We start from the raw sequence: 11911 nt of genomic DNA, 5'->3' as shown, positions 1-11911 counted from the left end.
TGGAGCTGAGAAGTTGCTTTTTGATGCAAAAAACCCTATAATTTGCTAATTTTCCCTTCAAATAACCCCAAATCCATCCCACATGTGCAATAGGACAGACCCCCAGCAACTCTGCAAATTCCACCCAAGGGGGGGATTCCTACCACCCCAAAAGCCCCCGCTCTGAAAATAATACAAATTACCAAATTCTCCTTAGTTTTCCACCCTAAAACCGAACTATTTCCCATCTGCATGGGGCAATTTAATTCCCATCCCCATGGTGGCTTTTTGGGGGGGGTCAGGGACCTTCTCCCCAAGCGCTGACCCAAGTGACGGTCGCCAGTCGCAATGGTATCGTAGAAACAGTAAACTGATTTATTAATCCTTTTGCTATGTACAAGTTTAATGGAGAAATCTTTGTATGAAACAATTAAAAAGAACCAGATCTTGGGAGAATTGGGTTTTTTTCCAGAGGGATTATGTTATATTATTATAGTATATTTTTAATTATTTTTACAAAGAGTGAGGAAGGGCAGCGCTGCGGGTGAGACCCGGGGGAAGTCGCTCCCGTAAATGTGCTTCGTTTCTTTTTGGGTAGCGAATTCAACCAGGAGAGAACCAACCGGTTCTGATTATTCCCATGGGAGCAACACGGACAGGATTAAACCCCCGCGTCCCACGCTGGGGACGGGAAACATGCTGGGGAATGGGGAGGGGGGAACGCAACCAAAACACCTGCGCGGTTTGTATTGCTGAGCAAAGAAGTCAACCCCAGAGGCTTTAGAAAACGTCAAAACGCTTTAAAAAGGGATAAAAATGAAATAAAAGGGGGGAAAAAATCAAAAATAAGCGTTTTGTTGTGGCTTAAGGACGCATTTCCACGTGGTTTCTGGGCGCCAGGCTGATTTTCCGCTGGATTCAAGGTGGTTTGTTCATAGCGGCGGGGCCAAAAAATCGGATTATTTTGGCGAGAATCCCCTTTTTTTTGGTGGTTTTTTGGTGGGTTTTGCCTTATTTCGCTTAAATTTCCGCCCGCTCCCCCGCGGTCCCGTCCACCCCCCCTCCATCATCTCGCTCCCCGTCGCCGTCCGCGATTCCTCGGGTCCTGGGGTTAAGTCTGGCTTAAGTGAGTGAAGAGCAAAGTGGTTTCTGACCGCGTGCGAGTCTGAAGCGCTTTGGGGTCCGTCAGAGAGAGGATGGAGGCGGGCAGGAGCAGGGTTAATTTTGCCTGTGCCTGGCGGAAGGTGCTGGGATGCGGTGCCGGAACGCTATAAAAAAAATATAAATATAAAATAATCGAGAAAATAACAATAAAAATAAGAAAAAGAAAGAGGAAAAAGAAAAATAAGGAAAAAGAAAAATCAAGAGAATTAAAGAAAAGGGAAAATAAATCAGCTGAGCCGAAAGCGGAGGGAGCAAGGGGCTCCCTCCCGGGGTTTGGGGGCACATCCATGGATTTAGGGAGATGCCACCCAAAGGGGGAAAAATAATGAAAAAGAACCAAGAAAAAGGGGCAAAAGAAAAGGTAAATTGTTCCAAATGAGAAATTTGGAGGGGTGGGATGGGGGCTGAGCGTCCACCGGTCCTATGGGGTGGAAGCGTGGGGATAACCCACTGTGGAATTTGGCGAGGTGGGGCGGGAGCAATTTAGGACAAAGGGATTTTCTACAAGGAAAATTTTACTTTAATCTGATTTAATTGCTAAAACTCCTTGATTTTTAAACTACCTTTTTAAAAATTTCCTTAATTTTTAAATTTCTGCTTTTTTTGGGGGGGGGGGCTGAACCATCCTTCGCATCTATTTTGTGTCGAATTACAAAGCAACCAACTTTCGCCCATCGTCCCTGCTGGGGGGGTGGAATCTGACGACCAAAAGGACTTTTCCCCAACCACCCTCCGGATGCCGCGGCGGCCGCTCTCCCCACCCCTCCCCGCTCTCCAAATCAACAATTTCCAAATTATTTTGCCCCCTTTTGTTTTTTAATTTGCACCTACGGACATGTGGTGTAGAGGGGTAGGAGGGTTGACTTTTTTGGCCATGGCGGACCTCGCCGTGGCGGCGCGGCGGGGGCTCCGTTAGATCTCGTTGTGCTCGCTGACGCCGCCGGCAACCTCGTACTCACTGGAGCGCGGCGACATGCCCAGGTACTGCTTCAGGAACTCGCTAAACCTCTTCTGGTTGTTCCACTTCCTCGCCGACTTGCGCACCCCGATGAAACCCCCGTATCGCTTCTGCACCCCTTTCGCCATCGGCGCCGGCCACCAGCCGCGCGTCCCCCGGGGGAAAGCGGATCGCCGGGAAATGTCCTCGGGCGGCTGCGGGAAAGCGCCCGGCGCCGCTTCGACGCCTTCGTCGTCTTCGGTTTCCCGGCGCTGCAGCAGCTCGCTTACCTGGAACGGGTTCGCCGGTGGCACTGCCGGCACCGCGCCGCGCCAGGGAGCGTCCTGCAGGTCACGGGGACGCGGGGCGGCTCGGCCGGCGGCAGCGGCACAGAGCTCCCAGGTGGCCCGTGGCACGGCTTCGCCTTCGCACTCCAGGATGCAGACCTGGGTGGGAGACATGGGGATGGGTGTCAGGTGAGTTTGAGTCCTACCAGGGCTGCGGAAGACATGGGGATGGGTGTCAGGTGAGTTTGAGTCCTACCAGGGCTGCGGAAGACATGGGAATGGCTGTCAGGTGGGTTTGGGTCCCATCAGGACTGTGGGAGACATGAGGATGAATGTCAAGTGGGTTTGGGTCCCACCAGGACTGTGGGACACAAAGGGATGGGTGTCAGGTGGGTTTGAGTCCCACCAGGACTGCGGGAGACATGAGGATGGGTGTCAAGTGGGTTTGGGTCCCAGCAGGGCTGTGGAAGACATGGGGATGGGTGTCAGGTTGGTTTGGGTCCTACTAGGACTGAAGGAGATCTGGGGATGGGTGTCAAGTGGGTTTGGGTCCCACCAGGACCATGGGAGACATGGGGATGACTGTCAGGTGGGTTTGGGTCCCATCAGGACTGTGGGAGACATGGGGGTGGGTGTCAGGTGGGTTTGGGTCCCACCAAGACCACAGGAGACATGGGGATGGGTGTCAAGTGGGTTTGGGTCCCACCAGGGCTGTGGGACACTGGGAAGCATGGCATGGTGTAGAATCATCAAATAATTGAATCATCCAATCATCAAATCATAGAATTATTTTGGTTGAAAGAGACTCTCAAGATCATGGAATCCAACTGTTGACCCAACCCTGGCAACAACTCATGTCCCTGAGAACCTCATCTCTGTCTGTTCAACCCTCCAGGCATGGTGACTCCAGCACTGCCCTGGGCAGCCTGTGCCAGTGTACCCCAAATGCCCCCACGTCCAGCCCGTCCAGTGATGCAGCATGTTGGAAGACACCCGTGGAAAGGTTCTGGCATCGCCTGGCCTCATTTGGTGAGGTGTCCCATCCCAAACCTCCTTTCTGGGCTCCCCGAGGTGGTGGTGGAGATGCTGGGGACCTATGGCAGCTGCTCAGCATCCCTCTCCCGACCATCCCTGGGCAGGCTCTGCTCCATGCTGGACACGGTCTGCACTTCCCCCGTTGATGTCCATACTCTGCTCCCACCGCCCCATGCTCTGCACTGCTGGGTCCTTCAGCTGGGCATGAGCCCAAAAAAGCACTAAATCGCAGGACGGTGGAGGTGGGAAGGGATCCACGGCATGTGCTGGTGCCCGGGGTTGTTCCTCCCCTGGGCAGGACTTAGCTCTTCTCCTCGTTGAACTGCAGGAGGTTCCTACCCACCCATGTCTCCAGCTCGGCGAGGCTCCTCTGGATGGTAGCACAGCCCTGCGGTCGAACATCCACACCTCCAAACTCTGCGTTTTCTGACATCTGCTGAGGGTGCGTCTGCCACATCGTTCGGTCATTAATGAAGATGTCAAGGTCCCCCAGGCTTCAATCCACGTCACTGCCTATTTATCTACCCTGTGCTTCAGCAGCTGGTCCATGAGGATGTCATGGGAGACAACGTCAAAGCCTGATGAAAGTCAAGACAAGCTGGTTATCTCCCTGCAGAAAGCGATCAGGTTGGTCGAGCATGATTTCCCCTTCATCAATCCATGCTGGCTGCTCCTGGTGACCTTCTTGTCCTTCACACGTCTGCAGGATGATGTGCTCCACCACCTCCCCAAGGACTGAGGTGAGGCCAACCAGCTCATAGCTTCCCAGATCCTCCTCCATGCCCTCCTCAAAGTCAGGTGTGACATCTGCCTCCTCCCAGCCCCCAGGAACCCACCTCTTTCTCCATGTTCTTTCAAAGGCCATCAAGAGCAGCCTCATCAAGAGGTCCCATTGGGCTTCCTCAGCACCCATGGGTGCATCCTACCATTTTTGTGGCTCATTTCTTTCCAAGAGGTCTCATCCATCAAGGCAGGACATAGACCCGGCACTGCTGTTGGGTGATAGTCCCAAGTGGGCTCGTACCACCAAAACCAGCACCCAGGGGAAACCATCCAGGAGACAATCGTAGAAGAACCAACCTAAATACCCAAAGAAACCAGGGCTGGAGGGCCCAGGAGGGAAGGGTTGTCCTCCCTTCCATTGAAGTGTCTCCATCCCAGCATGAGCTTCATGGTGGGCTCTTCTAAATGTTTAACACCAACTGGAGGACGCCATGATGAAGCACTTTGTCATCTCATTGCTACAGACCACCTGCAAGACCAAAACCCTTGCAAAGACCAAAACCCTTGCAAAGACCCTCTTCGCCATGGGTTCATTAACTTCACCAGGTGAGAGGTGCTACAAATCCCAACCGGTGTCTCAGGGCTGAAGCTCAAGCACGTGGCTGTTGCCATCCCTGAGGGCATCCAGGTTCTTCAGACAGAAAGATGAAAGAAAAACAGTTGTCCCAAAGTGAGGTGGTGATGAGGATCTTGCAAGCTGGGACACCTACGACGGTCCTTGTGGAGACACCAAGGGCGTCCTGTGATGAGCCAAGATTCTCTCCTGGGATCTCCAAGGTCTACAGCTGATGGACACTGTCCTGACGGTGCCCTGCGTTTGAGATGAAAGGTGGTGGATCCTGTGTAGGTAACATCTCCAATGAGCACCAGCTAATAGGCTTGAAGAGGAATTACCCGAGGCACCAACTGGAAGACCATCCATGGTCCTATTGCCCATCCACAAGGCAGCACCATAAACATCCCAGGGTCCTCAGCCATTGTGCTGTGGTCTTAATTCACATGGAAATAGCTTTTGCTCACAGTGTTTTGGGAGTCCTTGGGAAACACCATCCAATGGTCCACCACCTCCAGCACCAAAACTACCTGGGGTGGCTCCTTCCAATCTTCATTTGGCATTGTTGGTGCCATCATGGCTTTGCACCATCCCTAGGTAACTCTGAGGAGCAGGACATAGGTGATTCATCCACATCTTGAAAACCAGCTCCAGCAGCTGGTTCCTGTCCTGCCTTGGAAGCTGTGATGATGATGCTGACACACCTGTGACTTCAAAGGGATCTCCTGTTTCTGCTTCTGAAGGATGGATCAGCCACAGTGCTGGTGGGACTTCCTTGCCCATTGCTTTGGAAATGGTGGAAGGTTGTATTAAATCCCACCACGCCGCTTCTTCCAGCTGAAACCAAGCCTCCAAAGACCCTGGGTTCCTCTGCTCCTGCTTCAAACCACTCTTGCTTTGAGATACAACCTTGCATGGGTCCCAGGAGCCACCAACCATCCCATCTCCATCTTGCTGGTCAGGAGAGACAGCGCAAAATCACAGAATCCTTGGCTCATCTTGGTTGGAAGAGACCCTCAAGATCATTGAGTCCAGATGCAGCTCCAGAAGCAGGACTAGGCAGGAAGGGGCTGTCCCTGCAGAGACACTGGTGCCTTCAGATTACAAAACAACATTTTGGGACATAAACAGGGCAATCGCGCCCCAAAACTTGGTGGCAGCGACGTGTGATTGCAGAAGGCTTTGCCAGCAAGGTGGTGGTGCTGAGGTGGCTCCAGCATCTCCACGAAGCCCTGGAAGTCACTGATCCCACCTGGTTTTGGGGGGACATTTCCAGCCCTGGGGGCTTCCTGAGATGCCAGGTCCTTTTGGGTAGACGTCGCAACCCGCTGTGATTTATCATTGTTAATAAATTAGCGAGCGGGTGATGGATAATCCCTTGAGGGCAGAGGGGGAACAGGAGGGAAAGAAATGCAGCCACGGCTCAGTGGAGGGGAAAAGGAAGGATTAGGGACTGCAAAAAAACCCAAAAATGTCATTTAATGGCTCTTTCCATCCAGCATCGAAGGGAAGAAGGTAGAGGGTCTGTGGGGTGCCTGGTCCCCTGAATCACCGCAGCTCACTGGGCATCTGCGATGCTGGTCCCACCCTGATGGGGCTCCAGGGGGATTTTAGTGGCTTCTTGAAGGATGGGGTGGGGATTTGGGGGGGTCTGGGGTTGGCATAGGTGGGGACAGTGATGCCACAAGCCATGGGGGTATGGGAGCTGGGGATGCTGGGGGTCTTTGGACCTTCTTTGTGCCACCACAGTGTTGTCCCCATCACTCCCAGCAGCTGATCTGGGCTCTGCATCCTCCCTCAGGACCACCTTGGTGTCCCTTGGGGGGTGCCAAGGAGGAGGGACAGTGACAGCAGGTGGCACCATCCCCTTGAGATTTGGCACCAACCGGTAGCCAACCCCCCCACCAAAACTCCAACCCCAGCACAAGGTGCCCACCCAGTACAGGGGTGCAGCTGGCACAGCACCCATGGGTGCCACCCCCAGGGGACTTACGAGGACGTCGAAGCTGTCCCGGTAGAGCTGACGGTCGCAGTGCAGACAGTCCCCCCGGCAGTCGCCCCGCGCCCGGGCGAAGAGGCAGAGCAACAGCAGGTCCCAGAGCACGGTCCTCATGGTGACACTGGCACCGGCAGCGGCTGCGGCACCGGAGAGAGAAAAACCCGTCAAACCAGGACGGCAACAGCACCTGCACCGAAGTGTGGCCGTTCTCAGCCCGTCCTCCCTCACCACCTGGTCCCCCTGCCAAAATTATCCTTTTGGGAAAGGAGCCCGGCTGCCTCCTCATCCCCAAAACGGATCCGGTGTGTCCCGGCTTAATTTTTTCCAGGCTATCTCATGGCACAAGTCCCAGACAGGGCTTATTTTAGCAGGTGGACGTGGTGGGGCAGCACGTCCCCAGCTGTCCCCTGAACAGGACACTCCTTATCCGAGCATCACCGGAGCTGAGAGAGGTTGTTCTGCTCCGGTTTCCCCTCCCGGCCATTTTTGGGGTGCTGCCGCCCCTGTCTGTATCTTGGGAGGGTTCGACCATTGCTGTTGGGAGTGATCACCGGGATCTGAGCCCACCCGGTGTGGAGCAGCAAAGCCAGTTCCCAAAGAGCCCCCTGCGTCCTGTTTGGCTTTGCTGACACCGGTGACAGGCAGTGATTAAGTGACATGACCAAGGCTGTGCGCTTCCCTCCCAATTCCCGGCGGTTTAGCCCCACGCATCCCCCCAGCCATCCACAAACAGGAGGGATGGTCCTCCTGACCCTCCCCTCGCCCTCATCCCATCAGGAAAAGGGATGTGACATCCCTGTGGTCCTCGAGAGCAGGTCCTGGGGCTGCACAGTGACACAAGGGGAGGAGGTGACAGAGAGGAACAGGACGGGGAGGGGAAGGTTGGTGCCACCCCTGATGGCACTGAGGTCCCTCCATACCAGAGCAGCATCCAGAAACCCCCATACCGGCATGTCAGAGATGCGGAAAACCTCGGTGACAGTGGCTTTACAACCCACGTGTCACTCCAGCAGCATCTCAGGCTGCTTGGGGGGGCTTTGAGCACCTGAGCAGGGGGTTCCTATTTATTTCACACCCCATTAAGGTGGGGGGGCACCCACACTCTTTGCCACGAAGGTAGAGCATCCACTGGGGTCCCTACCTAGTGTCACGGTCACCTTTTGTCCCCAGCAGCCGGGCAGTGACACAGACCCTGGCAGCTCCCAGTTGTCATTTGCTGGAGGGGACCAGGGGAAGCTGATAAGGGGCAGGAATTAAGCCTTAATCTTCGTCAAGTCTCATTAAAACTGGCTGGTGGTGTGAGTCAGAGGCTTGGCAGAAAGCTCCCGGGAGAGGGCAAACCCCCCCAAAAAATCACTGAGCCCCGAAACGGGGTTCAGCGGAACCAAGGAGTGGGCTGCACCTCACCCCCCAGCGCTGCCCCCGTGTCCCCAAGAGCCACCAAGTCCTGGGAAAAGCAGGTCACATCTGGCTGCGGAGGAGGCTGCGAGATTACGGCTCGGCTTTTCTTCCCGGTTAATTGAAAGATGCTATCGGGCGGGATGCGGTACCCTGGCAGCATCGCCAGCCGGGGCAGGGGTGGCAAGGAGGGAAACAACCCCCCCTTTGCACATTGGTGCTCCCCCAAACATTAAATCAGCCTTTAAAAGGGAATGTTTTTCTTGTTTCTGCCCTTGGGTGTTTGGGGCGAGGGGGGCGGCAGGGTTGGGGGTGGTGACGGCATGAAGCCCCATTCTGAGTTTTGCAGCCACAGACCCTCAAGAAAGAGAGGGATGTCTTTTTTCCCCAATTTTTCCCATTTTTTCAATTTTTCCCATTTTCCACCTTTTTTTTTCCTCTTTCCCCCCCCACTTTTTGGGTATTTTTCTCCATTTTTCCCCCCAAGAATATCCAACCTGGATGCTCTTTCCCAAGGGATGCACCGTCCGGCCCCGCTGCCCTCACACCCACAGATGCCACCGACCCCAGCAAAGGACGCGACAACCCCGGTGTCACACCAGAGCCACCCCCGCGGCTCCTTAACAATGGGGCTGCTCCTGGGCACAAACCATCCTCTTCCTCCCTGAAAAATAAACCTATCCATGCCGGGGGTATGAGGATACGGCCACTCCATCCCATAAAATAGCTTTGGGACCCCCTCCCACTGCCCCACGGGCGCGTCATTTGGAGTTTTCAATCCAGTTGAATGATCCTCATTAATATTTGGGGGAGGTAAGAAAAATAATAAGAGGTTTTTCTAGAAATCCAGCCTGCGGTTCAGATAACGTTGGGTCTGGTTATCTGTCAGGACAAGCGGCTTTTTATTTATCGCTCCGGGTGGGATGATGTGGGAGATGCAGCCGTACAAAAGGGTTGATTTGGAGGGGGGGAAGGATGGAGAGGAGCTCGTGGGATGTGAATAACCAGAGCAGAGGTGAAAAGGGAAGCAGGTGCTTGCCGAGATGGGTTTTTATCCGCTTGATTTGAGGCAATTTGGGTTGGGGAGATGCTCCCTGCCTCCTCCCAGGGATGCTCTTTTCCTATGGGAGATGCGAACCGGGACGCATCGGGAATGATCCCAGCAGCGGGATCACCGTCCATCCCCAAAAACCTTCGCGGGGGTTTAAATCCAATGATGCTCTGGCTTGTTCCCGGGTCAGGATCAATGTGGGGCGCACATTTCAGAGCGTCTCGCTTCCCACCCCCAGAGCACAACCAGCCCAAATTAATATTGCTTTTCCCTGCTAATTTTCCCCCCGCTACCCATAAGCCAAGGCCGGATCCAGAGGTGCGACCAGGCACGATCTGGACCCGGAGTTGAAGAAGTCAAAGCTTTTTCTTTCCAGCCGAAAAACCGCAATATTGTCTAAGAGTGTCTCCCGTGCTCCCCCAAACCCCTGCGATGCCGCACGGCTTTGCGCTGGCGGCTTTTGGGGGGGATTTTGGGGAGAATCGGAGGGATTTGGGGGGGGTGGTTTGGCTACAGATGCCTGGCACTCACTAGAAAAATAAGCGATTCCTTTTGTCGGTCCCCCTCAATCAGGTAATTGGCCATAATTGGCCGAAATTAGACGCTGCAACGCGACTGTAAACACAGATGTGGGCTGGAGAGGCTGAGAAAAGGCTGTTTAGAGGTAAAAAAGCTCGGGAAGAACATTTCTCTCTGTGTCCCCACATCTCAGCCATTCATTCCTGCTATTTGGAAGGGACTAAAAAAAATCAAAGCAACAAAAACCACAACGTTTTCCTCCTTTTTGTGGGGTTTTGATTTTGAGGAATAAAAGGGATTGCTTGCAAGGGATTGCAGTGACCCCGGTGAAGTCCTGGCTACAGGAAAGAAGGGCAGGAATACTGAATGAAGCAAGTTGTGGTGTGGCGGATCCCTAAATAAATCCCCTAAAAAATGCCGCTCGTCCCCGAGGAACCCACCAGCACCCTATGGGTTTCCCCTGGTTTCGGGCAGGCGTCCCGCACCGACTCCTGTTGCGTCCCTCCAGCTCCGCTCCGCTTCATTTTGGGGGCTGGATGGTGAAGCCGAAACTTTTCCTCTCTTGGGATAAAGATGTTGTTTTTCCCTCCAGGAAGATATTTCGTTTAACCCTTAGCAGGGAGGGGAAGATCTATCCATGAATCGGAGGCGGACGGAGCATCCTTGGGTTAAAACAAAACCAAACTGAGCCCCCCTAGGATGGAAAATTCAAGCGGATTTTCCTACCTGCGGGTGTGCTGTCGGCTGCCGGCTCCTCTGATCTGTGACTCCGCCGGCGCCTGTGCCACGGTGGTATATATAGACGGTGTATACACGCGTCCCCACACCTCCCTCCCCGCACACGTGCGTCGCTGAGCCCACCCCCGGGGGCTGCCAGCGGAGGGATGCGCCAGCTGGGGACCGGGGATGTGCATCCCTTCCCGCATCCTTCATCCCTCCCTCCTCCTCCTCCCCAAATCCGAGGGGCAGCCCCCGAAAGAGGTGAGGGATGTTGGCCTCGTGGTTATCCAAAGGTGGCACCCAGGTTGGGATGGAGATTGGGGGGGGGGGAGGGGGTGACGATGTGCCCCGGCCGAGATTTGGGGGGTACAAGGACCTGAAGGCACCGGCAGCTGGGTCAGCCCGCAAATCACCCCTCAGCCCTTTCTGGGAGCCTCTTTTTCCCCCTTTATACCCCAGAAGGAGGTGAAAGGAGGGGTCCCTGAGCCCCATTACCAACCCGCTCCGGCACGGCTGCGGCATCGCCGCGCGGCCACCGAGCGCGTCACGCGCCGATGGCAGGCGTGCGGGTGGGAATAATGGATTTCAGGCTCGGTGGATGATGCCGGGAGGGCGGGGGGAGCACAAAAATCCCAACTTTACATTTCACGGATGATGTAAACGCCCGGCGAGGCAGACGCAGCCACATACCGGCACCTCGTGGGGGCGGATTTGGCCGCTCCGGCATTGGGGAGCGACGTTGCCTTTGATTTGAAAAGGCCAAACTGATCCCAACCTTTGATAGTTTCCTTTGCTAAGCAGCATCACCCCATTTTTCTCCTTATTTAAGTGACCTGGAGCCATAATGTTCAACTCGCTCGCACTGGTACGGAGCCAGGATCCCCCGAGCATCCCACCCTGCCCCACCTCGGCAATTACAAAATCAAATCTGCCGCGGCGCTGTGATCCTATCTTGGTAATTTCTTGTAACGACTCCCCAGGAAGGGCTGGAGATCCGAGCGAAACGCCTTGGCCCGCTTTTTGGTTCGGCTACAGCTCTTAAATCGTTGAGTTGAACGCCCCCCGGGTGAGAATTGGGACGTGTCGGCGCTTGAGCAGGCGTAAAATAAAAATCTAGAAATGGATCGAAATGCCAAGAAGCGAAACAGCATCGTAGGAGCGGATGGAGGCGACACGCCTGGTGCTGGGGGCAAGGTATGAACCTGCGTTTGGGGTGTTTTAGGGGAAAATGGGGCTGGGGAGCAATATCATGTAGGACCTATGGGGTAAAGTAGTTCCCCATCATGCTCCCAGGCAAGCGCTGGAGATAGGGATGCTGATTTTTTCAATATATCCTATACTATTATTTATTTAACATATATATATATATATATATATATATTCAATTTTTCCTTAACCACTCGATTTTTCATTACGGACATCTTCCCCAGCTCTTATGCCAAGCCGAGCCGGAGCGGGAAGGCTTCATGTTTCTTTTGTTCTCTCC

The 11911-nt window shown here is 54.4% G+C and overlaps 1 protein-coding gene across 5 annotated transcripts; it reads right to left on the bottom strand.

Moving 5' to 3' along the window:
• Positions 1-331: 331 nt before the first annotated feature.
• Positions 332-10516, bottom strand: PNOC (prepronociceptin). Of its 5 annotated transcripts, none has more exons than XM_065833141.2 (4): positions 10432-10516; positions 6732-6874; positions 2371-2526; positions 332-1247 (listed from the first exon to the last, which is right to left on the bottom strand). In XM_065833141.2, exons 2-4 carry the CDS (start codon positions 6849-6851, stop codon positions 939-941), a joined length of 585 nt encoding a protein of 194 aa, XP_065689213.1. In that variant the 5' UTR covers positions 6852-6874; positions 10432-10516; the 3' UTR covers positions 332-938. The 5 variants fall into 5 exon arrangements, 4 of the variants coding, with proteins under 4 accessions (XP_065689213.1, XP_065689210.2, XP_071663277.1 ...); XM_065833138.2 differs by having other exon boundaries at positions 1056-1247; positions 2103-2526; XM_065833140.2 differs by having other exon boundaries at positions 1122-1247; positions 2027-2526.
• Between the last annotated feature and the right edge of the window lie 1395 nt (positions 10517-11911).

This window comes from Patagioenas fasciata, chromosome 3 (genome assembly GCF_037038585.1).
Source record: "Patagioenas fasciata isolate bPatFas1 chromosome 3, bPatFas1.hap1, whole genome shotgun sequence".
NCBI lineage: Eukaryota > Metazoa > Chordata > Aves > Columbiformes > Columbidae > Patagioenas > Patagioenas fasciata.
This window is presented reverse-complemented; position numbering and strand designations above follow the sequence as displayed.